Genomic DNA, 27,405 nt, shown 5'->3' with positions numbered 1-27,405 from the left:
TAATTGGTCCCAATATTTTTTTCGTTTTAAGCACCTTTTTTCTTTTATGTTTTTTAACTTTCTTTTTTTTTCCCATTATCTTCTACTTCTCCATCTATTTTTCTCCCTTCTCAATCTCTTTTAACGTAAAAGGAAAAAAAAAAATTGCTCAAAACGAAAAAATATAGGGACCAATTGTATAATTTAACCTAACATTTTCGTTTGAAATGATGATTAACGTGCAATGTCAGCTTACCGTTACACCGTTAACGATAATTAATGCTCAATGACTAAAACGTTACAACATGATAACGTAAGCGACTAAAACGTAACATTTCGAACATAAGTGACTAAAATGTAATCTGAAGGAAACAAAAGTGACTATTTTAATAATTTACCCTTAAATAAAACAATTACAAATCTAAAATCTAAAATTTATTATCACTTCACTTATATTTATTATTGAAAATATTTTTAACATAAAATTAAATAGCTCATTAAAATAAACACATGTTAATAACGATAAAAATCAATTATTTTAGATACTAAATTGAATGAGTGACTAAAATAAACCTCAATCAAGCATAGATGTGAGATTGTAACTTTGACATCTCTCCCACTAAGCCAAGACTTTACTTGCCATAACTAATTTTTTAGGTTTAAAATTTTGGAAAAAAATGCAATAATTAAATGAAAATATTTTAGAAATGGACAGAAGAAAAGTCCAAAAGAAAAAATAGTGACCCAATAGTTGCGAGCCACGCAGTTATTAAAAGGCCGAGATCTGCAATTCACACGTGTCGGTCTCAGCGTACATTTCGAGTGTTTCCAACTTGGCTCTCTTGTCTTTTTCAAAGTTCATAATATAAAATAAAAGACAAAAGCCTTTTCTACTTAGTCTTCCCTAAGCTTATTAAAATTCAGAAAAGGGGAAAAAAAAAAAAAGCCTTCACTTGTCAAAAAAAAAATGTCGAATCCCGGAGAACCCTTACGTATATCGTCGGAATATCCCGGCACCGGAGGAGCCTCTGGACGGCAACAAGAGCCGGACGGCGATGCCGATCTACGTGTTCCACTCCAAAATCTCTCGACGGTGAAAAGAAGGATGGACTCTCTACAAGATTTCCTCTCTCAATCGGTCAACACCAACACTTTGATCTCCAAAGATCAAATGGACCACGTTTCCTCCGAAATCGTCAACGCCGTCCACCAAACTATCATCAACGGTGCCGCTCTTCTCTCTTGTGCCCAAATCCATTACCGTAATCTGGCTCCGGTTCTAAACCCGACACCAGAAACAAAACCCGAGTTCGAAGATTACGATGGAGGAGAGTCCGAGGTAATCGAATTAGACGCCGTCGAATTGCTTTCGGAACATTTACATTTCTGCGAAATTTGCGGGAAAGGTTTCAAACGTGATGCGAATCTACGGATGCATATGAGGGCTCACGGAGATCAGTACAAAACTCCAGAAGCGTTGGCGAAGAAACCGGAAGTAAAGAATACAGTTCGGAAAACCCAATTCTCGTGCCCATATGAGGGGTGTAATAGAAACAAGAAACATAAAAAATTTAGGCCACTGAAGTCGGTTATTTGTGTAAGGAACCATTTCAAGAGAAGCCATTGCCCAAAAATGTATTGTTGCAATAGGTGCCATAAGAAGAGTTTCTCGGTTTTGGCGGATTTGAAGGCTCATTTGAAGAATTGTGGCGTAGGTGAAGAGAGAAAGAAGTGGAAATGTAGTTGTGGGAATGGGTTTTCAAGGAAAGATAAGCTTTTTGGACATATATCATTGTTCGAAGGGCATATGCCGGCAGTGGCGGCCGAGGAGGATCAGAAGCTGAAAGGAGTGGTGGCAATGGAGGAAGCTGAAGACGAAGATGAAGATGAGTTGACGGAGAAAGAATCCTATTTGGATGATGGGTTTTTTAATGATCTCGATTTGCTTGATGGGTTTGGGTCTTTTGAGAATTACTCTTTGCAAGATGTGTTGGGACCGTCTCGCGTTGTGTTGTAGCATTTTCATCAAGGTAAGACTTGGATCTATATTTAGTGTAAAATTATACGTTGCAAATATGTTTTCCATCCTTTACTACACTGTTCTATTTTTGATTTTTAGTGTTGGTTTCAGATTTTCCAATAATCTTTGTTGTAACATATAATAATGTTAGCTTCTTGTAATAACAAAATGCTTTTTTTTTTTTTTTTTTGCAAGTGTTTTTAAGTGTAAACTGGAAAGTTTGCCAAGCTACAACTCAAAGTTTATGTATGGTTCAATCAGGAAAAAGAGTGATTGAGAAAAATATGGTTTCTTTAAAACACACCAACACAAAGGCGCCATGTTGAGATTAAGAGCAAAATTAACTGAAAATTGCCCTTTCTTCAGGTTTGCTCTTCCATTCAATAAACACAAACAAGAAATCATCGAATACAACATGCTGAAAAGGAGAGTTACGACGAACAATGATTCAGATATTAAAACAGAAATAATATGATGGCTTTTTTTTTTTTTTTTGGCTAAAGTGAAACATTTGATTTAGCTAACAAACTAACTAGGATATTATATGTTTACCTCATCTTCCGCCGGATAACTCGATGGCGTCCTGATTATATAATGAATCTTCTCCCCATTCAAATCTCCTTTGAAGTCTTTCGTACTCTTGCCTACGCGTAACTTCAACATGCTGCCACTCTTCCCATCTCTCAGCCAGCCCCTCTCCTTCCAGCATCCTCACCACCTCTGACATTGCTGGACGCTCCTCGGGTGAAGCTTGTGTACAAAGCAATGCAACTTGGATCATTGCTTCCACCTCCTCGATGTTGTAGTTTTTATTAAGGTTCCGATCTACAATAGCATCCAGCTTTTTCTCCCTTTCCAGCTTCTTGACCTTCACAAACAAAAATTGACCAGGGAGCAAAAACAACAATACTATTAAGAACTGTTCATTTGCAAATGTGAAAGCCAACATAGTAATAGATTTTTAGTTATCTTACATGATCAAGCAGCAAAACATCATCTTCTTCTTCCAAGCGTGAAAAATCAATCGCGCGTTGACCTGTTACAAGCTCTAGAAGCATAATCCCGTAACCAAAGACATCTGTCCTTTCCGATGACTTCCCAGTGGACAAGTACTCGGGTGCTATGTGACCCATTGTCCCTCGAACTTGAGTCGTTACATTTGTCCGCCTGACGTCAACCAACTTTGCTAGGCCGAAGTCACCAACAACTGCTTCAAAGTCTTCGTCCAATAATACATTAGCTGCCTTCACATCCCGATGAATGATCTTCGGATTGCAATGCTCATGAAGGTATTCCAGTCCACGTGCTGCACCTAGGGCTATTCTTTTTCTTGTAGGCCAATCTAAAACAGGTTCACCAGGTTTGAGTTCTGCAATGGTTCCAATAATAGTCGCATATTATACGAAGCTCTGTAGAACTGAATGCTTTACAAAACAGAAAATTATATAAAAACAGTCCGATGATTGTAGAAATTTCAAAAAGACACATTTGACATCCTCAGCAGATTCACGGAATGGTAATAAAAATTCAACATAACTGGCACTTTTCTGCACCTAAAGTAGCTCTAATGGCAATAGCACAATGTTCGTTTTTGATAGGAAGTTCGTTTTAAGAATGATAAAATATATGTAATATGGTAATGTTGAATTAAATTCTCAAATAACTAGTACCTCTAAGGCGATAGGCCACACTTAAATTCTCCATAAACGGATAAACCAAAAGGCGTTCAGTTGGTGTTGTGCAAAAGCCAATCAGCCTCAAGAGATTCCTGTGAACAGCTACGCTTATCATCTCGACTTCACGTTGAAAAGCCGCATCTCCTCCAGGACTTTCAAAATCGGTTAATCTCTTAACTGCAATTTTTGTGTTATCAGAAAGCACGCCTTTATAAACCTTTCCAAAACCTCCCTGTCCGAGGATATTCTTTTCACTGAAGCTATCAGTAGCCAACTGTAATTCCCTCCAAGCAAACCTTTTCAATTGACCAAAAGCAATTCTTCTGTCGACTTCACCTGACCATTCAAAATTATTCAGTTGGACCAGAAATTATTTTTTATATATTTAAAATCATTTTGATCAAATCAGCTGGTCCAATCAGCAGCCACCAGTTTTTACTCAGAAGAATGAAAGGTAGCACCAACCTGCAACATCTACAAAAACTTCAGCCTTGTAGCCTTTCCGTCGACCCTTGCACAAGAAAAACAGCAAGCTACTGAAAAGAAGAAGAATTATAAACCCGCCAATAATTCCAACTATAATTCCAACTTTCGGTTTCTGTGAAGAACCTGCAAACGAAGAGAAACCTCAGAGATAGCTGGTCAAATTATGGTACATATTTTTTAAATGGGGGTATCTTTGAAACCATTGAAAGCTGTAAAAACAATGCAATTCACTCAAATTAGTAAATCCAATTACCCGACTCATTTCCTTTTGACGCACAACCGTGCGGAAAATTTCGACCACAATTTAGCCTGTTTCCTGTAAAACTGAAATAAATAAATGTGTTAGCTTAAGTTCACTGCTGATAAATATTTGTGATCGTAGTGAGAATTGAATCAACCACTTACAATATTTATATTTCTTTGTCTTAAAATAGGAAATGAAATGAACTAATCAAAGATAGGCATACTTGTAAATCGGAATGCGGAACAAATGATCAGGAACCTGACCGCTAAGATCATTTCCATCGAGCAGACTGCAGAAATAGTTCAACCATGCCATCGGTAACTTTAAAAAGAGTAAAGAGAAATAATCCTTGTTCGTTCAAGTTTGCAACTTTACAAACTGGGAACTTAAGGCTTAGTCAATTAAGTGCTGTTTTCCAAGACATTCAGATATCAATCTGGATGCAATACTTACAGACTAATCAACTTTGGAAGATCTGAGATTGACAAAGGGATAGTCCCAGTAAGATTGTTCATGCTCAGTGTCCTGCTTGAATGAAAAAAAGGATGCCTTAAAATAATTAAATACAAGACACTGCAAATAAATAAATAAGCCTAAATATAAAACAAACAGCAGTACTTACAGGAATTGGAGATTTTTAAGATTACCGAGGGAAGAAGGTATATCTCCGGTTAAACGATTATTTTCCAAATCCAAGCTGGTCAAGCTCGACAAGTTCCCTAACTCTTTTGGTATCTCACCAGTTATACCATTTCCTTTCAATGTACTACAGGATGAACACATGGTATACAGAGATATATGAACACATGAAGAACATAAACTATTGAAATATACTGTTTGATTGAATATGCTCGATACATACAGTGATGAAAGTGTCGTCAGAACTCCTATTTTAGGGGACAGCATACCAGAAAAGTTCATGGATGCCAACATCCTGAAAGCAGAATTACGATATAAGGATAACTATTTATTTATATAATGAAGAAGAATGAACAAATAATAATAAACATTTCATAATCAATTGAATAATGTATGCATATATTTACAACTATGAATAATAGTCAAGGAGGAAAAATAAAAGTACAGCAAATTACTTACACGGAAATGACATTATTATTAGGATCACACATAACATTTGACCAAGTGCAAGGATTAACTTGATCGGGATTCCAGTCTCTCAACTGATCGGGTGAAGCACGGAGTGAAGTCTTCAATGCAAATAAAGCATCTCCTGAAATAAATGATATGAATATTCATAATCAAATTATGCAAACAAATAACGCCAGGCCAAACCAGGCCTAAAGAGTTGGTATATAAAATCAATAGAACAAAGAAACAAGATTATCTGAGGAATATCATCTCACTATACGACTCACACACGCGCACATGTTTAGACATCCATATGTCTCTCCCTAGAATTCAACCCGCTAATATCTCAGTAGAGGAAATATAGTATTATATAGTTTGATTAAAAGCATATATGAAACCAAATCTAGAGCTCATTGAGCAAAACGAAAAGCTTCTAGCATCTTATTGTGTTCCCATTTGAGCTTACTGGCTAAGTAACATATTTGGTTTACGTCTAAATTCTTTAGCATGAATAAAGAGCTAAAACTCTGAAGTAACTAGTATTATGAGAAAAAAAAAAATAGATGTCTATTATCAAATTTATCACACCAAGTGAAACCAGAGAACAATTGCCTCCACATGTGCAGCGTATGCATGTTTGACCAGGAAAAAAAAATTCAGACAAGAAATAACCACATACCTTGTAAATTAGCAGATACAAAAGAAAGCAAGCAAGCCAATATAATAAAACCACGAAAGGATTCCATTTTCAACAAAGTTAGCCCCAATGATCAATTCCATGAAATATAAAATCTCATGAGCATAAAAGTGAATTCCATCTCTGCAAAAACATTCAAGCACAAAAATGTAAGGCACAACACAATTAGCTAAAGAGCTATTCCTGCAACTTCAGCCATTACAAGGTTCACAGACCTGGTGGGGCTTCCCCAAGGACAATCACCTCTTTGCAAAATCACTATTATGAGCAAGTAAAACATCTGCTTTTTCTTGAATGCTAAAATTCTTAAGATCCAATTTGATTCAAAATGAATGAAACGGAATTGCCAATATTAAGTTAATGGTGCAATGGAGAAATTTCAAAGAATAATAATAATAATAATGTCAATACAACTGTGAATTTAGTTACAATAGGAAGCTACTTATAAACTGTAATAAATATAAATTAGGAAGTAGCAGCAACTTTTCCATCAAAACCAAACAATATTCCGATATGCTCAAAAGGCTTCTTCCAGGTTGTAAAGCAGTAAATGCAGGTATTAACATTCAGTACTAGGGAAATAAATGAAGAACTAACCAAGGAATTCCATTTCAAACAACAATACGGAAAAGAACAGCTAAATGGTTCTCACATAATTGAAAGAAGTACAACTCAATAACTACAAGGAGACACATTAAAAGTCTATGAACTTCCAAGCTAAAACTATCAAAACCCAACACACACACACACACACACAAAAAAAAAAAAAAACCCTGACCTTGACCAAAAAGCAAAGAGAAAACAATAAGATATCAGTCACTCAACAAAACCCAAACCTTAGAATCTAAAAAAAAAAATGGATTTAGAAGAAAGTAGCTTACCTTTGAGGAAGGAATCAAATTGGAGAAGAAACAAAAAAAGGGTTTTTTCATTTCAGATGTACCATGTAACTTCAAAAGTGAAAGAATCAATCTTTGATTCCCTTCTAATCTGTAAATTAGAAGTAATGAGCTGGCTTAGTGAAAGGGATGACAGTATATTTGTTTGAGTTTTTTTCTCTCATGGAAAAAGAAAAAGCAAAAATCAAATAAGAAGCTTCTGTCTTTTTGCTTTTTGCTACTCCTCCTCTCAGTCTTCTCTTTATTTATTGCCTTATTTTTTCTAACTCTGCAATTATTACTACCCTCTTTCTTTTTTCTTTTTTTCTTTTTTCCTTTTCAGATTAGAATCTGGTAATTCACATTTATCCTCTTCCTCTTGTTTTATTTTTTATGGCATAAATTAGTTGTATTTATTACTTTTATATTTACGAAATAATAAATATATTTTATTGAAATCATATTTTCCACACAGCATAAAAATTATAAAGTAAGTGTACAAATGTGCAACTCCATCCATAGTTAGTAGTTCAGATATATTGTTATTTTGCCCATATAATACTGAAAATTAATTCAATATAATATAAATCGTATTTAAAATAGTTTATTTTTTAATTATTATTTTTATATTGGGTTTGATATGACGTCAATTTTTGTAATTGTTCTTAATTATCTATTGTATTGATTTTTGGGGTCTTTGTTGTAAATTGTTTGTACGTTACCATGATTCTGTCTTATATGTTAAAACATAAACCAAACTTGACGTCATTATAAATTAATGGCGACAGTTTAAAATTTAATAAAATTAAAATTGATTTCTTTATAGAATTATAGCAAAAGTAAACTAAATATTTTTTTAAATATTAAAATAATTACTTTTTTAATTTTTTCCCTTTAATTTGGCATTTTAAAATTTTCAATTAAAAACTGAGAGAATAAAAATAATGGACACTAGTGTAAGGGAGAGATTAATTATTAAGAATGTATTTTTTAAATATTTATAGAACTTGAAAGTATATAATAATATTTTTTATTTAGGAGAAACATATTTTTCCAATTATTTAAGAAAATGTATAAATATTGCTATATTAAAATTATAATAAATCAAAGCTAACAAAAATTTTATGTAAGCATCACAGAAAAATAATCTAATAAATTGAGTTTTATATATTGTTTTAATAAAATTATGTTTAAAAATTACTGCCTAAATTATACTATATCAAAAATGGAGAATGAGATGGAATTTTGTTGTTTAAAAGATATAAATGTAATTTGAATGTTCCCTATTTATTGTTGGCCCACTTGTTTTTCTTTCCGGTAATTGAGGAAAAAATTAGGGTTAAATTCCAGTATTTATAATATAATAATTTTGTGACTAAATTAAGAAGTTATTACTACTTATTTTATTTTATTTATAACAATAATTATTTGTAGTATGCTAGTTATTCACTTTATCTTTTAAATTTATCACGAAGTTAAGAGTTTGATAAATATAATACAAATTTTGAGATTTATAAATGTTAACTAGATAGTTTTTAAAAAACTATTTGAAACAACAAAATATATTTTTATAATCAATAAATAAAAATATAAAAGTTTTGCGAGTAAAAAAAATTAATTTTCAAAATTTACCCGATGAAGACGGTAAAGAAAGGCCAGCTTCTTATTGAAGCATAGATGGTGGACCAGTCACTCAAGTCAACAGATATAAAAGCCCCCCCTGCATTTAATTGATGCAGGCATGCTGCTCAATTTCATCTTTACCCTTTTTCAGTCTTACTAGATTTTAGAGATGCCAAAAAAGTCCAAAACTCCGCACGAAAAAAATTTCTAATTTGAGGGAAAAAAATATTATTATTCAAATGAAAGTCGAAAATATTCAAATAAAAGTTAAATATTTTTACAAATGATAAAATAAAGGTTTCTCAAATGTTATATACTAAGTTTTAAATTATATTTTTGAAGCGTAAATTTTAATTTTTACTTAAGTTAAGTTGAAATACATGAAAAATTCTTATTTAAACATTTTTATAAAGATTATTCCCATATGTGAGCATTTTAAAAGGTTTGGGTGAGCCACCCTAAAAGATTGAGTCATAATTTAAGCATTTAGTCCAAAAAAATATGATAATATAATTTTCTCCACTAAATTTGACAATTAGGTCCATTTAGGTACCCAGATTTTTATCTACTTTGGTACTTGATATTGACAATTAAATTCGTTTTAATCTTAAAATTGAAAAATATAAAAAATTGATAATATGACACTCTAATATTGTGGCACATCATTAAATAGAATGACACATACAATGTTTTAATAACTAGACCAGTTTTTATGTTGATTTTTTATTTTTTCTAAATTTGAGCAGTTTCTAATTCAATTGCTTCAACCCTTTTGTTTAGACCAGTATACCTATTGATTTTCGGTTTAATAGTTTGACCGACCAATCCAATTATATTTCAAAAATATTGATCACATCATCAAATCTTGATGGAATTCAAATTTAGAGACAAAAGTATATTATCCCAAAAAATTTAACGAATCTAATAATATAAATTTATCAAAACTAATCAAAATTAGAATTTAATAAAAAATTGATTTTCAATTAAATATTTTTATAAAAGTTTTAATTATTGATTTTATTTTAATATTTTCAATAATTTGATTATATATTTATATAAAATAAAATAATAATTTGTCAGGAAATGAGATTAATGATGTTATACATAAACACAAAAGTTCTTCAATATTAATACCTAATTTTGAATTATTTCTCTTGTCATAGCATTTTATTCTTATTATCTTAGTTTCTTATTTTCAAAACAAAATTTTGTATTTGGATGATTTAATTCAATGATTTTGATGAATTTCATATATAAGAAAATTTATATATAATCATTCTAATTTCATGATTCAAAAATTAAATTAAATACAATGACCTACATACATGTAAAACTGGAATGTGAAAACATACACTTTTATAGCAAATCTGTGGAAATAGAGAAACAAAATGATAACTAATAAACATGATTGGAATGTGGTTGTTGGAAAGAGACGTAAAAGATACATTAGCTTTTAATACATATGTATATATATTAATAATCAAATAATAAAAATAATGAATTTTAATTAAAATAATAATAAATAATTATCATAAATTTTATTTGAAGATGCAAAAGAGTGAAAATCTGGAAAGCTCTTTTTATAGTTGTAATTATTATGTCCAAAGATCAAATCGGCACAATCGTCTTTTATGTTTATTGTTATATGCCTCTTGAATATTTTTATATGAAATGTGGTTTTTTTTTTACAATAGTCTCCTTGTTAAGATCTATGGATAAATTGAAACTTCATATTCATATTGGAATCACAATGATTCAATACGACATTCAAATTAAGTTTAAAGATTATTTGAGTAAGAACTATTAGATCATGAATTATTCAATTAATATAGATATAATAAATAAAAATACAAAGAAAAGACAGGTTTATCCCTTGCAATTAATTTAATAAAAATTTAATATCAAATGTTACTAGTAAATTATTACTAAATCCATAATATTAAACTTTGATTAACAAATTAATCCCTACTCCAATTATTTTATTGGTATTTTTTTTGTCATAAATTTACATAAACTATCATTTTATCATATTTTACCTAAAAATATATAGGATTTAATAAGAACATGCTGTGTGAATGTTAAAAGTGTTTAAATAATAATATATATTAAAATATTAAAAAGTGTTTAAATCATTTAAAATAAAATAAAACGTAAGTGAACCAAACGGAGTGGTGCATTGGATTTGGGAGGATTTCCTGTAGTGTATCCAAATAAAATAAAAGGGTTTCAGTGCGTACAAAATTCACTGTGGTGTATCCTGATGACCGGCAAATGGATGGCAATCTTGAGTGGGAGGATTTCCTTCCATTTTAAAGCTTAGGATCCCACTCCATTTTAAACAACAATGCTGAAACTCAAACCAACACGTTTGTTGAAACAACACTTCGCCTCTCCTCACCATCAGCTCTTGTTTTATTCAACTTCTAACTACCTTAACTGTCACTTAGACTCCTTCCTCTCCAGCAAAGCTGCCTCTTCAACTGTCAAATCCCTTCTTCAATCCCATGCTCTCGTTATCACCAGCGGCAACTCAAACGATAACATTTTCATTGCCTCAAAGCTCATCTCTTTGTATGCCTTTTTCAACAAACCCCATTGTTCCACCAAGGTTTTTGATTCACTTCGCATTCCGAAAAACGATGTTTTCCTTTGGAATTCAGTTATCAAATCCCATTTCTCCAATGGGAACTACTCTGAATCCTTTGCCTATTACCTTAAGATGAGGTTGTCTAATACCCTGCCTAATGATTTCACTGTTCCCATGGTTGTTTCCGCTTGTGCTGAGCTGAGGTGGGACGTTTGTGGGAGATATGTTCATGGGTTGGTCTTGAAATCTAGCCTTTTCGTGTTGAGTTCGGCCGTCGGGTCTTCCTTTGTTTTTATGTATGCGAAGTGTGGTTCAATGGGGGATGCTCATCTTGTGTTTGATGAAATGATTGTTAAAGATGTGGTTGCTTGGACGGCTCTTGTAATTGGGTGCGTGCAAAATGGGCAGAGTGAGAAGGGTTTGGAATGTCTTCGTGATATGCAGAGAGTTGCCGAGGATGGTGATACAAGGCCAAATTTTAGGACTTTGGAAGGTGGCTTTCAGGCTTGCGCAAATCTGTGCGCTTTGGATGAGGGGAAGTGTTTACATGGTTTTGTGGTGAAAACTGGACTTGGATTTAATCCACTTGTACAATCTTCAATATTGTCTATGTATTCTAGGTGTGGGAGTGTTGGGGATTCATATGCTTCATTTTCTGAAGTTGTTGATAAAGATGTTATCTCATGGACTTCAATCATTAGCGTGAATGCTAGATTTGGACTTATGAAGGAATGCTTAGATATATTTTGGGAAATGCAAGTTGATGGTTTATGTGCAGATGGAATTTTGATTAGTTCTATGGTATTGGGTTTCGGAAATTTCATGAGTGTATGTGAGGGAAAGGCTTTTCATGGGCTAATCATAAGGAGGAATTTTTTGTTAGATCAGCTGGTTCATAATGCACTTTTATCAATGTACTGCAAGTTTAGAATCCTATCTATGGCAGAGAAGCTCTTCATAAGGATACCTAACCATAGCATAGAGTCATGGAATATAATGGTTCATGGATATTGTAAGATGGGACAAGAAGCAAAAGCTATAGAATTGTTTAGGAAGATGCAACAACTTGGCATTGAGGTTGATTCAAACAGTCTGGTCTCTGTTATCATTTCATGTTCTCAGCTAGGAGCAATCCGTATCGGCCGCTCACTTCATTGCCAGATAGTTAGAAGTTACATGGCTGACAACACTTCAATTGCTAATTCTCTCATAGATATGTATGGAAAAGTGGGAAACTTAACTGTTGCATGGAGGATATTTAATAAAACACAAAGAGATGTTATCACATGGAACACAATGATGTCAGCGTATACTTGTTGTGGACATTTTTCTGAGGCTATTGCCTTATTTGATCAAATGCTTTTGGGAAACTTAATGCCCAACTTGGCAACATTGTTAACTGTTGTTTCAGCTTGTTCTCATCTAGCATCATGGGAGAAAGGGGAAAGGATTCATTGTTACATCAAGGAAGGAGGATATGAGCTCTGTCAATCTCTTGTTACTGCATTGATTGACATGTATGCTAAGTGTGGGCAAATAGAGAAATCGAGGGAGTTATTCATGTTAATTGAGAAGAAGGATGTAGTTTCTTGGAATGTAATGATTTCAGGTTATGCAATGCATGGAGATGCAAAATCAGCACTTCAGATTTTCCAGCAGATGGAAGAATCAAAGGCTAAACCAAACGATCTTACCTTTCTTTCTCTTCTCAATGCTTGTGCTCATGCAGGCCTTGTTGAAGAAGGGAAGTTTCTATTCAGTAGAATGGAACATTATTCTATAAAGCCAAATTTGAAGCATTATGCTTGCATGACGGACCTTCTTGGCCGATCAGGTAATCTTCAGGAAGCTGAAGCCCTGGTTATGTCAATGCCCATCTCTCCTGATGGGGGTGTTTGGGGAGCTCTGTTAAGTTCTTGTCTTGTTCACAATGAAACTGAGATGGGGATAAGGATAGCAAAGCGTGCTATCGATTCTGATCCTGAGAATGATGGGTACTATATTTTGATTTCCAACATGTATAGTTCTATGGGATGGTGGGAGGAGGCAGAGCGGGCCAGAGAAATGATGAAGGAAAGGGATGTAGGAAAAAAAGCTGGTTGGAGTGCAATGTAATATAAAGAATATGAGATCGATTTTGGTTCAGAAATTTCTCGTGTCCCTGAAAAAATGTGGGCTTCCAGGATCCACCTATGTTTCAGCAGAGAACATATGGTTTTATTTCTTCAGGACTGATGCTTGCTTCACCTAAAGAATGAGGCTGAAACTGCAGTATACCTGGTATGCAAGTATTTTTTTCATCTATTAGATTAATGTTGCACGTTTTGTTTTGTTTCCTAGCATTCTGATAAAAAATATACATGATCTTGTTTTTAGTTTTAAGTAATTGGTACGGTTTAGAAACGAGGACTTCTCAGATCTGTGAATTGTGCAGTGGGAAAACATATGGCTTGATGGGTTCAGGATCTCTGCTTTACCCGAGGAATGAGGCTGCACTACATAATGCTAGCATTGTTTTCAGGTACTTTCTCTTGCTTACAGCCATTTTCACCCTTTTTCAGTTTTTAGTTAATACTTTTGTTAGCATGCTTATGAAAACATATTTTATCTTGCAATGTATGCAAATTCCCCCAAAAAAAAAAAAAAAAATTCAGGTGCAGGTAGGAGTTGTTCATGGTGATTGTTGACTATTGACTTGTTTCTCATCCTGCATGCTAAGCATCTGTATCAAAATACTTAAGGAGTTCCATCCTGGACCTTTCCCCTTTTCTTTAGAAAAATTTGAGACTGATGTTGAAATACAAAATCACGTTTTCAGTACAACAAAGCCAATTCCTTTGTCTCAAGCAATTCAGCAAACCTGGCAAGCCATATCAAATTCAGAGGTTTATAGTTTGATTTCTTTGGATATGCTTCTACCAATTGGAAAGACATGCTAGTTTAATCGATCAATTTGGTTAATTATTCTATAGCTTTTGGCCATATCAGTTGCAGCCAGTTGCTGTTCAAACTAATTGTTCTACGCGAGGACTTGTTGTTATCTTGAGACAAATTGTTTTTTCCTCTAGGCTTTTTATATAAGTTTGTATCCGAAAGAAATTCAAAAAATTATGGTGTGTAATATCTCCTCAAAATCACTTAAATGCGTGGATGTTTCTGCAGATGGAAGTCTATGTTCGTTGGGGATTTCATGTTTCATGGCATTGGGAGATAAAATTGTTTCATCGGTGTTCTGGTATCGAGTTCATTGCTTTCGTTCTGTATTGCCAGCTTCACAAGGTACAGAAATATTCTTGTTTGACATTTATGCGCCTATCAAACATGAATACAATGCACTTGTTCATTTTGACATATGTGAAAGTTTCTTGGCCGGTTAAGAAATTTTATTTCCAAAGTTTAATTGATCCCAATAATTTTGTTTTATCTTTGTCTCCTTTAATTAATTTCGATCACAGAATAAGCAACCGAAGCAAAATTGGGAAATCCCAAGATCAGGTTGCCATGGAAAATTTATGGTGATAAAAATTTTCGTGGAGAAAGAAATTTTCTGGCTGACTTTTTTGGTGATGGCAAACTTGATCGTTAATAAATATAATATAATCCACATGTCACATATACAGGGGCAGACAAATTTGGTACCACTCAAGAATATGATATTTGTGTATATATGTCTATTATTGATCATCATTGCAGCATCCTCATTGGAATCTGATTCTTTTATAAACTTGATATGATTTACACGTATAAAATTCGGAAATTTTGTAATATGATTTTGGTCCACCCTTCTACATCACTTCACTTGGGTATTGAGCCTACACGACAACTGCAAGAATCTGTGTTTCGGAAAATATTAAAAGGAGAATCTATCCCCCAAAAAAAAAAAAAAAAACTAGAATAAATTCCTCAGCTTGAAAGATAGATAAGTCCAGAAGGAGCCATTTTGACGTTTTTTACTTGCAACAAATGAATAAATGTTTTGTCACCAAAAAAAAAAAAAGGAATAAATGATTAATACTCATTGGCCTGCCTGCATTCGCTAAACAACCACCACCCAGTAACTCCTTTAATTCATTCCCTCCCATGATTCTCTCCGACAAACCCACATCGGACTCTGGAGCAGACAAATAATTTTTGTAATATGGTTAAGTGTTTCAGTTTCACTGCAACGCGGGATTCGTGCTTTCGTTGCAGCTTCTCCAGCGCCGGTCTCCGATCATCGACGACGGACCTCGGAGATGGCACCGTCATGCACGTTTGGATCCCCAAACTCCATGTCCAATCCAAGCCGACGTTAGTCCTCATCCACGGCTTTGGCGCCAACGCTATGTGGCAGTGGAACGACTTCATTTCACCTCTCATCTCCCGCTTCAACGTCTACGTCCCGGACCTCCTCTTCTTCGGGGAGTCCTACACGACCCGACCCGAACGATCGGAGCAATTCCAGGCGGAGTGTGTAGTCCGGGTCATGGAGGCCCATGGGGTGGTTAGTGGTATGAACGTGGTTGGTATCAGTTACGGGGGATTTGTGGGATATAGGATGGCGGCGCAGTTTAAGGAGAGGATAGAGAAGGTGGTGCTATGTTGCACTGGGGTGTGTCTGGAAGAGAAAGATATGGAAGAAGGAATGTTTAAAGTGAAGAGCGTGGATGAGGCTGTTAGTATTTTGTTACCCCAAACGCCAGATAAAATGAGGGAGTTGATGAAGCTTTCCTTCTATAAGCCTACTCAAAGAGTTCCTTCTTGCTTCCTAAACGATTTCATCCATGTGAGTCAAAACTACGTTATATTTCATTTCATCCTTATATATATCATTCCACCTTAAGTATATATTTGTTTTTTAAATTTTCACTACTTCAAAACTATTTCAGACACATAGGTAGGATCTTTCTAGTATAAAGAAATTAAATATATTTTGTATCAATATCAATATCCAACTCTTTGCATTATTTGTGTTGGGAATTCAATTTTATTGGCAGGTGATGTGTACAGAATACCTTCAAGAGAGAAAAGATTTGATTTTAGCATTACATAAGGACAGAAAACTGTCTGATCTTTCAAAGATAACCCAGGTTTGTTATTACTACTTTTTTTTTTTTTTGAAACATGCTCGATATTGGTATCGGTATGAAATGTCTTTCAAAAATCAACAATTAAAAAAAATGGAAAATATCCGAATCCATGTTTATTGTGCAGCCAACACTAATAATCTGGGGAGAGCATGACCAAATATTCCCTTTAGAATTGGGACACAGATTGAAAAGGTCAGTCACTGTCATATATATGCCCATAGTTAAAACTTTTGAGCTAAAAATCAACCTTGATATGGACGGCTATGTTTTACTGTTGATCCAGGCATTTGGGAGACAATGCAGAACTGGTGATCATAAAGAATGCAGGGCATGCCATCAATGCAGAGAAACCTAAAGAGCTATTCAAGCACTTGAAATGTTTCCTTATCGATCCCCTCTCCCGGGCTAAACCCGGAAACTGAGCAATGGCCGTAGAACAGATTCAAAGGTATGCAAAAGAATGAAGATAATCCAGGAGTTTTTGGTTTCTCAAAATAAGCCTTCATTTACAAATTTTGGTGTTTTAGTCGTTTAATCTGTGAAAAAAAGTACTAGATCCTCATCGTTCGTTTAATTTGTTATAATCAAATTTCTACTACATAGTATTAATTAAATGGATTTGAATATTAAATAAATTATGCGGATATGGATCGGAATACTACTCGATTTGTCTGGTTTTAACAACTTTTCCAAGTCGAAGAAAAGTTCCTCGACTCTCATGAAACTCACAACATTCAAAAGCAGACAAGAGGAAATTTGAAGGTGAATGCATCTGCAAAGGATAGACTTGAAGAATATTTCTCACGTTTGCTTCTCTCACTTGATTAACTCACTTGTTCTAGCTTCAAAGCTTGTTTATTATTTGAAACATGAGACTTAATAATAACATTCATTTTAAAAATGGAAGAGGGTTATATTGGTGAGTTTCAACATAAAATTGTCCATATTTTGAGTCTAACTGAGTTAAAAATTTTCAATATATGTATGGATTTAGATATATCTGTTATGAACAGAATCGGTAAAGATGTCATCTATGAAGCATTGACACAACTCTTTTTCTCTCATGTCAATATCATAGGTGTCATCTATGAATCACTGACGCAACTCTTTTTCTCTCATGTTCATGTCGAGTGTTCTGCACATATACACTTGGATACGGCACATATTAGAACATACGAAAAAAAGTTGAAGACAATCTTGACATAGCCGAGGCATGAGTATCCAGAAAAAAGCATAGAAGGATATGGGAGAACTTTTTTCAACGAAAAGTAGAGGTGGAAAGAAGAGCTCTGTTTTAGGAAGAGTAAGAGGCTGGATGAAGCTTTGGAAAGAAAATGATAGATGAAGATGAAAAAAGGAGTAGTTTTAGCAAATAAATAAGCAAAAGATTCTGGTATGAGAAAACAATGTAGCTTAGGGTCCTTTTTCAATTTATTATAAAAATGTTAAAAGGGATTAGTTACCGCTTAGATACTTTGATTATGATAAAGAAAAATATAATAAGTTTTAGATGATTTAGAAAAAGGGTCAATATGTTGTTTGACTTCTGAATTTTTTCGAAAATATTTAGTTGTTATTCAAACTTTATTTATCTAATTGGTACTTAGATTTGAGTTATGTTATTCAAGTTGGTACCTCTACATTAATATTATTTAATTTGTGTTGATGTGATGTTGATAATCAATATGATGATTACACTTTGTAACTTCTCAATATGCCATCTTATGTAACTGTTTCAACATAAAGAATATATTTTTAATATCAAGAATACTACGATCATAAGTAGGTGATAATATCATGTGTGACAGTTTTACATAAAATATATATATATTCCCTACAAGTGTCCTTTTACATGGCATTTTCAAAATATATAAAAAAAAATTCTAAAAGTTCTTTATACAATGATATCAAAATAAAAAAATTTATTTTGTCTAAAATATTTCTCTTATTCTTTCACACTCTCTAGAATTTTTACAAGATAAGTATTCAATCTTTCAATACTATCAAGTAGGTTCCCTAATTTGGTATCAACTCTTTTATTTTTTAAAAGCTTTATTGATTAATCTCCAAAAATTAGTATTGTAGCTTTTCTTGTGATATATTCAGATTTTTATCTATTGAATGATTTTGGGACATTGATTATATATAAGATTTCTAACATCGTGATTGGGTAATAATTTTAGAGATTGATCAATACAAATCATTGAAGAAATTAGATTTGATTGTATTCATAATCTTGAATTTATTGAATTTGTTTAGAAATTTAGCATTTTTATTTAGAAATTGTTGTAAGTGTGATTACTGTAAATCTTGTGTTAGAAAATTGATATATTACATTCGCATGAGACCAAAAATACTTAACCGATTTTTATTTTTTGTGAAAGAAAATTACTAATTCTGTGTTGGATTTGTAAACACTTTTTTGCTTTTCAAGATTAGATTTATTTGTTCTAATGCCTCGTTCGGTTACAACTGTATTAACATGGAGGAACTTATTTATTACATATCTATTACAATAATTAGACATATAATAAGAATAATTAGTATAAATTTAAATTAGAAATTAAAAATATGAGTAAAAACTCGGTAAAAATAAGACATTTTTAAAATAAGTGAATTTTTCCTTCTCTTTGATAAAAAAAGTTATGGAAGTGGCCAAATATTACTAATTAAATTAGTTTATTGATAACTCATATATTAAAACATGTGTAAAAATAATACTCCTACCAAACGTAACATAAATGTTTAATAGGAATAAAAATTATTTTAAAGTAAAATCTACTAATGAAGTAAAGGAAAATTAACAACAAAATAAAACATTATACATTAACTTATATAATTTTTATAAACATTTTAAATTTTTAAAATTTACCCCACAATCCACAAGTTTTTAATTTCACTGCTGTTATGTGGTACATATTCTTAACATTGCTCATGCTAAAAAAAAATACCCAACAAAATGAGAAACTTTTTACTCCATAACATTAATAATATTTTGTTATTTTTGAAAGTACTTATAAGTATTATATACATAAACTTTTTTAATAATATTTTGTACTTTTTAAAATACTTGAAAATATTTTATATATGGATAAAATTATTGAATAACTAAAGGCAAACAAGATAAAAGAATATAAAAGATCAATCTTTTATGAAGGGTATATGATTTTTTTAATTAGTGGATTAAGACTACTACACCACTTATTGTATGGCTCATACTGTAACACCCCCTACCCATATCTGTCGCCGGAATAGAGTACGAGGCATTACCGAGAAGCACGAAACACTTACAGATAATTTAAATACATTTTCATAACAATTTGTTTCGATTTCATACTATTTCATATTTAAGCTTTATTCACTAAAGTATTTGAAATATCATCTTTATGCAAATAGCACACATGAGGTACATAATTCTATAATTATGAATGAACACATTTATCAAACATATTCCATGTTTTTATATATATATCATAGTTTCATATTTCCATGTATCAATTACCATCACTTCCTCGTATTTCAGACAAATACGTGTAACAATTCATAAATATGCAATTCATTAACTCTTCCTACCAATTACGATTTAAATTTCCAAATCACTTATTGAACCCAATTTCAATGTTTACTAAAATTTATCATATAAATTTTGATGTACGTATTCATCAATAAATTCCATGTACAAATATCATCATCTTATATTTCCACGTACATTTGCTTTCCACATTTATGAATTCAAATGGCATATACAATACATGCCAATGTATTTCAAGTACGTTTTCATGATATTTCATTTCGAACTCAGATTATTTCATACTAGAAGTTTTCTCATTAACTCATTTGGAGTACCAATTCATACGGATAATACACTCAAGGCGTAGAAATATATATAATCACAAATGAATTCATCCATCAACCAAGTTTTATGCTCATGTCTCATCAACTCGTATTTCCTTATGTCACATAATTCCATGTAATACTTACCAAACTTCTTCAAATTAGTGAACATCTTACGGAATTGAGTACTTCGTTTTTTTCGATGCTATAGTTCAACTATGGTCTTACACATCTTTACATAATGATGCCATAGCCCAGCTATGGTCTTACACATAATCACATATCTCACTGATGTCATATCCCAGATATGGTCTTATACAGTAGCATATATCACACCGATGCCATATCCCAGATATGGTCTTATACAGAAATCACTTGTCACTTGTAGCCAAAGCTACCACTATTCACTGATCAGGTAGCTGGTGCTACCATTTTTCACTGATCAGGTAGCCGGGGCTACCACTTTTCACTTATCAGGTAGCCGAAGCTACCACTTTTCACTGATTAGGTAGCAGAAGCTACCACTTTTCACCGATCGTAGTGAAACTACCACTTTTCATCGATCGTAGTCAAGCTACCACTTTTCAGTTGTCATTTGCCATTGATCAGATAAGTGTAGCCGAAGCTATCACTTATCACTTTCATTTGTCCTTGATCAGATAAGTGTAGCCGAAGCTATCACTTGTCACTTGTTTTCATGGTCCAACCATGGTCTTTTCCTTCAATTCATCTTGTCACTGAACTGAAATGCTCAATTTGATCATTTATTCAATTTTCATGCTTTTACATTATTCACGATTTTATCATCAATACATATGAAATAACTCATCATAAAATTCATAAAATTAACAAATAATCACTAAAATTTAGCCATATAAACTCACAAGTTCAATTTTTGTATTATAACGATAATCATAATTTCATAATAAATATTCCAAATAAAACATTATATCATTTCTAATCCAACACTCATCGATTATAACCGAGCATGTGATCAATTTATACACGAGTCATTCATATATATGTATATTTTTCCTCCTCCTCCTCTCCATCCACATCCTTAGTATAAACAACACACTTGTAAGTAACATTATCCATAATTTTCATTATCTACTTATGTGAATATTCAAGCTATCCATCTGTGTCATAGTCACTAAATTTTTTTTATCTTGAGATATAGAACTCCAAATTAAGATCCGCTAATTTTCTCTGAAACTAGACTCATATACCTTCTTACCATAAAAATTTCATAATTTTTGGTTGGGCCAATTAATACAGTTTATTCATTGAAGTCTCCCCTGTTCTGCTGTCTGACAGTTCCGACCCTTCTTCACTAAAAATTAATTATCTTCTTGTACAGGATTCTAATGATGTCCTCGTTTGTTTCTATTGAAAATAGACTCATTCAGGATTCTAAACATATAAATTTAAGCCCCTAATTATTTTTATACAATTTTTTATTATTTTCCAAAGTCAGAACAGGGGAACTCGAAATCATTCTGACCTTGTCTCACAAAAGTTATTGTATCTGATGATTTACAATTCCATTGGTTACATAATTTCTTTTATAAGAAACTAGACTCAATAAGCTTTAATTTCATATTTTATTCATCCTCTAATTCGATTTCTATAATTTTTAGTGATTTTTCAAAGTTAGACTACTGCTGCTGTCTAAAACAGTTTTAGAGCAAAATGTTTATTTCCATTTTGCCCCAAATTTCACAATTCATACAATTCAGTCCTTGCTCAATTAACCCCTCAATTAAGATAATTTTCTCAATTAACACTTTTTCTATACATTATAAGTTATTTCATAATTTTTGAAATTCATAATTTCCATATGAAACTTTAACTTCAAACTCTTTTACAATTAGGTCCCAAACATTCACTTTCTATTCAATTCTTTCAATAAAATCAGCATATAAATAATTTAAAGCTCTAATTCCATGCCAAATCATCATATACTTCCAGCACATATTCATAACAACTTTCAATTTCTTTCATAGAATCAAAAACTAATGAATTCAACAAGTGGACCTAGTTGTAAAAGTCACAAAAAAATAAAAAAATTCAAGGAGAAAGCAAGAATTAAACTTACATGAAGCTAGAGTATGAAAACCAGCTTGAACCCTCCTCCATGGCTGTTTTTCAGCTGATGAATATGAAGAGAAATGAAGAGAATTCTAGATATTCCAATTTAGTCCCATTTTTATTTAGCCAATTTTGGTAATTTTCCAATTTTGCCCTTATTTCATTCATTTCCTGATTTTTCTCAGCTATTGCCGCCCAAAATATCTCCTTTAGGACTATTTTCACTTTAGGTCCTTCCTCATTTGACAATTGAGCTATTTAATCCTTCTAGCAACTTTTACACCATTTTCAATTTAGTCCTTTTTATTTAATTAACCACCCAAACGTAAAAATTTTCTGACTAAATTTTAATACTACCTCACCAACACTCCATAAATATTTCTAAAAATATTTATGGCTCGATTTATGAAGTTGAGGTCTCGATACCTCATTCTCGACCCAATTTACCTAATTAATTTTTTTAAATCACCAAATTCACTAATTCAAAAATGCTTTTATATTCGTATTTGACTCATAGGTATTAATTTATTAAATTTTTAACTCACCTGTCGGATTTAGTGATCTCAAATCTCTATTCCCGATACCACTGAAAATTAGGCTGTTACACATACATTAAATTTGATGTAAAGTTTGTAACATCTTCATATCTGATTCGAAGTTCGGTGCATGTAGGCGATGTTGAATTAACTTTTTTTTTGTTTTTCTTAAAATTTTTTTAAACAAAATCATCACCATTTAAACAAATTTAAAAAATCCAATAAAAATAATTTTTAACGTTTTCTAAAGTTAGAAAGCCTTTAAAAAATTATTTCAAATCATCCTCTAGATATTTGGAGATAGAAATTATATAAAATAGATTTTTCGTAACTCAAAATGTAATCAAAACACTTTAACAAATTTCAACACAACCCAAATGCTATTTAGGTGGCATTTTGGCAAAAGCACCTTGTTAAGACAATTTGTCCTCTATCATGATGACCTTGCAACTGCTCGTCCAAATAACACCAACCAATGACACTTTATTTCTAAAGCATTATCAAAGCTCTTTTAAACTTAATTTCATCTAAAATATATATGGTCAAATCATATCAACACCACAATTTATCTTGATAATATTAAAAAGCGTCACACACATCGTGAAAACTTGATAAACTTATAATCTTAAAATAAAATACATTTGGCTTATGTACATGCTATTTCAAACTCTTCAAATATAAGAAATATAAAACTAAATTCTTTATTCTCCTCAAACCTTGCACAAGAATATGATCTTTGAAGACACAATCTCTAGCTTCTTGGAATAGATCTTTTACTTATTTTAAACCATTAATGCATTAAACTTAAAGAGCTCATTTCTAATTTACATTTAATCTCTTATAATAATAATACATGATTTTCATTTGTGTCACTCACTTAAAAGAAACTTAAATTAAATACTTTATAACTCACTTTTACTCATTCAATTACCATCCACTTAAGTCATTCATCCCTTTAATTCCACCATACAAGTTAGTCACTTGGTTACATGCTCCTTTTCTTATATTACAATTACAATACCATTTTTATAGAACTCTTTTCTCATTATACTTATGATGATTTAATGCCAAGTTCAATTTTCTCTCTTGATATTAAACTAGTAAATTCACTATAAATAATTATTTACTTATTTCACATTTAGAACCAAAAACTTGAAAGTTATTCTTATAAACACATATTGACATAATAATTTAAAGTACGTATCATTTAATAAACACTAATATAATAAAATTTAAATATTTAAGATTTCAACAAATCTCATCACACATATTGCACTAATTGTACATCCCACCTAACACACTAAGCACATAGAGCTCACATAAATGCTATGCTAGAAAGCATCACATTGTCATTCCAAAACATAAAATAATTAAATATTATTTTAAATTATTTATTATTTAATTAGTGTTACAGTTATGAACCAATCAAATTAATATTTATTATTATAAATAACATTTTTCACTTAAGCATTTTCAAACAAATAATATCTAAATAATATCACTCAAAAATGAAGTTTTTAAACATTGATAAGTTTAATTATCTAAAAAATAATGGAGTATTAAGTATGGATTTTTCTAAAAGAAAATTTTCAACTTACATTTAAATAACAATGCCAATCATAAAAATAAAAGATAAATTTAATCTAACATGAGATAAATAATGATAAATCTTAATTTTGTAAAAAAAAGGGGTTGTTTGATTAATTTACATTAAGTTTTTAACAAAAATATTTTTTAATTGTTGTGTCATGCTATACTTTGAATCTAAACTTTTAAAATAATATATTTATTTATATATACACATATATCGTAAAGGATGTCACAGCTTTGGGATAGGAAAATTGAAAAGACAACTCCCATTGGTAAGACTGATGCAGATTTCTTGGCTCTTCGGATTATCAAATGGGAGGTGAGATATAGATTGATATCTTTTCTTAGGCGTTGAAAGCTGCAATTTTTTATTTACTAACCTCCAATGATGGAGTTTACAAAGCACCAAGTACAACTCTTTTAAACAACAGAGACAAGCTTAAATGGCATATTCCATAGAGCTGTAAACATGGTGCTGATAAGGCTGAAGCATTTTTTTTTGGCTGATTTTTTTTTTTTTGTTAATAACTGGTTTTTGCTGGCTTTCAGGGTCGGACATTGTAGACTATGCACTTGTCTTGTAGTAAACTGACCTTTCTCTCTCACTTTTGTCTAATTGAATATAGATTTTGTTTCCTCTATATTCCCGGGAAAGTTAAAATTCTTGTTTGAATTGCTCAGCTCATTCGAATCCTAAGAAACTCTAAAACTTCTTTTTATTTGCAGAAATTGTAGCTGGCTCACCTAATCTCCAACCAGGCAGCATTCAGGGTTCAACAGCCTACAAACCCAGGTTCAAGTTTGACCTAGTTATTTATCCTTGTTCTATGTCAACTCTTCATTTGCAGTTATTGGAATATGATCTTGAATATACCCGCACTAGATACATACATGCACTTGAATCAGAATAACGTAATCCCTATCTTCTATATAGATACAGCCTAAACTGGGACATGAGTGCATTCTATAGCATGGGTTCAATTACCAAGCCTCATGCTGTATTTGTCCCATACCCTGCACAAGGGCATGTCAACCCATTAATGCAGTTAGCTAAGCTTTTACATTCAAGAGGCTTCTACGTTACCTTCGTTAACACTGAGTTTAACCATAGGCGGTTAGTGAGGTCCAAAGGTTCAGGATTTCTCACCAGTTTGTCCGACTTTCGGTTCGAGACCATATCTGATGGGTTGCCACCATCAGACCGTGATGCAACCCAGGACATTTGGGTCCTATCCGATTCGGTTCAGAAAAATTGCTTGGGTCCATTTAAGGAGTTGCTGGCTAAGCTAAACTGTTCATCAGAATCCCCACCTGTAAGCTGTATTATATCAGATGGGTCCATGAGCTTCACCATTAAAGCAGCAAAGGAGTTCGGCATACCTGAAGCTCAATTTTGGACCACCTCGGCTTGTGGTTTCAATGCATATTTGCATTTCAGGGAACTCATCGAGGGAGGCATTGTTCCATTTAAAGGTACTTTTTAATCTTATTAATGAGCAATCACTATGTTCTATGCTATCTATTCTATGTTACTTTTTTATTTTTCAATTATTTTGAATTATACCCTGCACATAAAAACGAGATATGACTAAAATTGTCAGCATCATATTGGTTAGTATACTGTTATTGTTTTGGAACTAAAACATATATCAATTTCGTTGTATTTCGATGTATCCAATCTAAAAGTATTTCTTAAATATTATTATTATATATATAGTTTAATTTTTACTTTTTTTTAAAAGAAAATATATACATATTATTTTTTTCTTTAGTATTCTCCACTCAACCATATTCGTTTTAGATTTATAAAATGTTATCTGCAGATGAAAACTTCACCAAGGATGGCACACTAGATACACCAGTCAATGGAGTCCCTGGTATGAGCAGCATGAGGCTTAAGGATTTCCCAACATTGATAAGAACAACAAACCAAACCGACATAATGTTGAATTTCATGAGTGAAGAAGCACAGAATTGCCTAAAATCTTCAGCAATCATTTTAAACACATTCGATGAGCTAGAACATGAAGTACTGCAAGCAATCGCTGCAAAGTCCACTAACCTTTACACCATAGGCCCACTTTCGTTGCTCGAAAAGCTCACCCCTCTTAGCCGAGACCGCTATTTTAGGTCTAGCTTATGGAAAGAGGACTCCAAATGCCTCGAATGGCTGGACAAGAGACAAGCTAACTCGGTCTTGTTCGTTAGCTATGGCAGCATAACTGTGATGACAGACCAACTGTTCGAAGAATTTGCGTGGGGGCTTGCAAACAGCAACCACCCTTTTCTGTGGGTTGTAAGGCCTGATATGGTGATGGGGAACCCTGGAATCTTGCCCGGAGAGTATTATAAAGATATCGAAGGTAGGGGGTTGATGGTGAATTGGTGCCCGCAAGACCAGGTACTTTCTCACCCTTCAGTTGGGGCATTTCTTACACATTGTGGTTGGAATTCAACACTGGAAAGTATCAGTGGAGGCAAGCCGGTGATTTGTTGGCCATTTTTTGATGAGCAGCCCACGAATTGTTTGTATTTATGCAATCAATGGGGAATTGGGATGGAGATTAGTAATGATGTGAAGCGTGATGAAGTTACAACACTTGTGAAGATGATGATGGAAGGGGATATAGGGAAGGAAATGAAGCTAAAGGCTTTGGAATGGAAGAAGAAAGCTGAAGAGGCTACTAATGTTGGAGGATCTTCGCATAATAATCTTAACAAATTCATTAATGACATTCTATAACGAGATACAATGTTATTTCATATTTGTCCTTTGCTTTTTAAATTGAAAGATAATTTACGAATAAACATATTCAAATGCATATCTTCTTAAATCAAATTCACCATTGAACTTTGCAACACTTTCTCGATATCCCTTCTCCATGATCGGGAGTTATGTAGCTAGGATTACTCTTCTTTTATCTCAACATGTAAACATGCATATGAGTTAAAAAATAAAATTTTCAAAATACATATGAAAATTTAATAAAAGAAATTAGATATATT

At 32.4% G+C, this 27,405-nt stretch overlaps 5 protein-coding genes across 6 annotated transcripts; 4 read left to right on the top strand and 1 right to left on the bottom strand.

Moving 5' to 3' along the window:
* Positions 1-857: 857 nt before the first annotated feature.
* LOC108479518 (zinc finger protein STOP1 homolog) lies at positions 858-2,168 on the top strand. Its single transcript, XM_017782178.2, has one exon. It carries the CDS (start codon positions 947-949, stop codon positions 1,994-1,996), a length of 1,050 nt encoding a protein of 349 aa, XP_017637667.1. The 5' UTR covers positions 858-946; the 3' UTR covers positions 1,997-2,168.
* Positions 2,169-2,269: 101 nt separating this feature from the next.
* Positions 2,270-7,375, bottom strand: LOC108479517 (probable LRR receptor-like serine/threonine-protein kinase At5g10290). Its single transcript, XM_053021566.1, has 13 exons — positions 7,073-7,375; positions 6,174-6,314; positions 5,504-5,636; positions 5,268-5,339; positions 5,028-5,171; positions 4,859-4,930; positions 4,629-4,694; positions 4,415-4,485; positions 4,141-4,284; positions 3,670-4,011; positions 2,974-3,368; positions 2,552-2,867; positions 2,270-2,417 (listed from the first exon to the last, which is right to left on the bottom strand). Exons 2-12 carry the CDS (start codon positions 6,238-6,240, stop codon positions 2,553-2,555), a joined length of 1,821 nt encoding a protein of 606 aa, XP_052877526.1. The 5' UTR covers positions 6,241-6,314; positions 7,073-7,375; the 3' UTR covers positions 2,270-2,417; position 2,552.
* Positions 7,376-10,850: 3,475 nt separating this feature from the next.
* LOC108476713 (pentatricopeptide repeat-containing protein At4g39952, mitochondrial) lies at positions 10,851-14,692 on the top strand. 2 transcript variants are annotated; one of them, XM_017778995.2, is made up of 3 exons: positions 10,851-13,559; positions 13,714-13,800; positions 14,442-14,692. In XM_017778995.2, the coding sequence occupies exon 1, from the start codon at positions 11,037-11,039 to the stop codon at positions 13,392-13,394; it is 2,358 nt and encodes a 785-aa protein (XP_017634484.1). In that variant the 5' UTR covers positions 10,851-11,036; the 3' UTR covers positions 13,395-13,559; positions 13,714-13,800; positions 14,442-14,692. The 2 variants fall into 2 exon arrangements, with proteins under 2 accessions (XP_017634484.1, XP_017634485.1); XM_017778996.2 differs by having other exon boundaries at positions 13,656-13,800.
* Positions 14,693-15,173: 481 nt separating this feature from the next.
* LOC108476716 (uncharacterized) lies at positions 15,174-17,930 on the top strand. Its single transcript, XM_017779002.2, has 5 exons — positions 15,174-16,044; positions 16,256-16,348; positions 16,473-16,540; positions 16,632-16,796; positions 17,427-17,930. Exons 1-4 carry the CDS (start codon positions 15,418-15,420, stop codon positions 16,768-16,770), a joined length of 927 nt encoding a protein of 308 aa, XP_017634491.2. The 5' UTR covers positions 15,174-15,417; the 3' UTR covers positions 16,771-16,796; positions 17,427-17,930.
* Positions 17,931-25,125: 7,195 nt separating this feature from the next.
* LOC108476715 (linamarin synthase 2-like) lies at positions 25,126-27,201 on the top strand. The gene is made up of 2 exons (XM_017779001.2): positions 25,126-25,872; positions 26,223-27,201. Exons 1-2 carry the CDS (start codon positions 25,353-25,355, stop codon positions 27,140-27,142), a joined length of 1,440 nt encoding a protein of 479 aa, XP_017634490.1. The 5' UTR covers positions 25,126-25,352; the 3' UTR covers positions 27,143-27,201.
* Positions 27,202-27,405: the final 204 nt, after the last annotated feature.

The sequence above is a fragment of the Gossypium arboreum genome, chromosome 11, assembly GCF_025698485.1.
Source record: "Gossypium arboreum isolate Shixiya-1 chromosome 11, ASM2569848v2, whole genome shotgun sequence".
NCBI classification, from domain to species: Eukaryota; Viridiplantae; Streptophyta; class Magnoliopsida; order Malvales; family Malvaceae; genus Gossypium; species Gossypium arboreum.
The sequence above is the reverse complement of the archived record's forward strand: the minus strand, read 5'-3'. Positions and strand labels throughout refer to the sequence as shown.

What these genes read in the sequence shown, in the direction of transcription:
- LOC108479518 (XM_017782178.2), top strand. Translation starts at nt 947, where the DNA reads ATGTCGAATCCCGGAGAACCCTTACGTATATCGTCGGAATATCCCGGC.
- LOC108479517 (XM_053021566.1), bottom strand. Translation starts at nt 6,240, where the DNA reads ATGGAATCCTTTCGTGGTTTTATTATATTGGCTTGCTTGCTTTCTTTT. An exon ending in CTGACGACACTTTCATCACT is followed by an intron (nt 5,172 to 5,267) that starts GTATGTATCGAG and finishes TTCATCCTGTAG; the next exon opens with TACATTGAAAGGAAATGGTA. An exon ending in ATGTTTTGCTGCTTGATCAT is followed by an intron (nt 2,868 to 2,973) that starts GTAAGATAACTA and finishes TTGTTTGTGAAG; the next exon opens with GTCAAGAAGCTGGAAAGGGA.
- LOC108476713 (XM_017778995.2), top strand. Translation starts at nt 11,037, where the DNA reads ATGCTGAAACTCAAACCAACACGTTTGTTGAAACAACACTTCGCCTCT.
- LOC108476716 (XM_017779002.2), top strand. Translation starts at nt 15,418, where the DNA reads ATGGTTAAGTGTTTCAGTTTCACTGCAACGCGGGATTCGTGCTTTCGT. An exon ending in TCCTAAACGATTTCATCCAT is followed by an intron (nt 16,045 to 16,255) that starts GTGAGTCAAAAC and finishes TTTTATTGGCAG; the next exon opens with GTGATGTGTACAGAATACCT. An exon ending in ATCTTTCAAAGATAACCCAG is followed by an intron (nt 16,349 to 16,472) that starts GTTTGTTATTAC and finishes TTTATTGTGCAG; the next exon opens with CCAACACTAATAATCTGGGG.
- LOC108476715 (XM_017779001.2), top strand. Translation starts at nt 25,353, where the DNA reads ATGAGTGCATTCTATAGCATGGGTTCAATTACCAAGCCTCATGCTGTA. An exon ending in AGGCATTGTTCCATTTAAAG is followed by an intron (nt 25,873 to 26,222) that starts GTACTTTTTAAT and finishes TGTTATCTGCAG; the next exon opens with ATGAAAACTTCACCAAGGAT.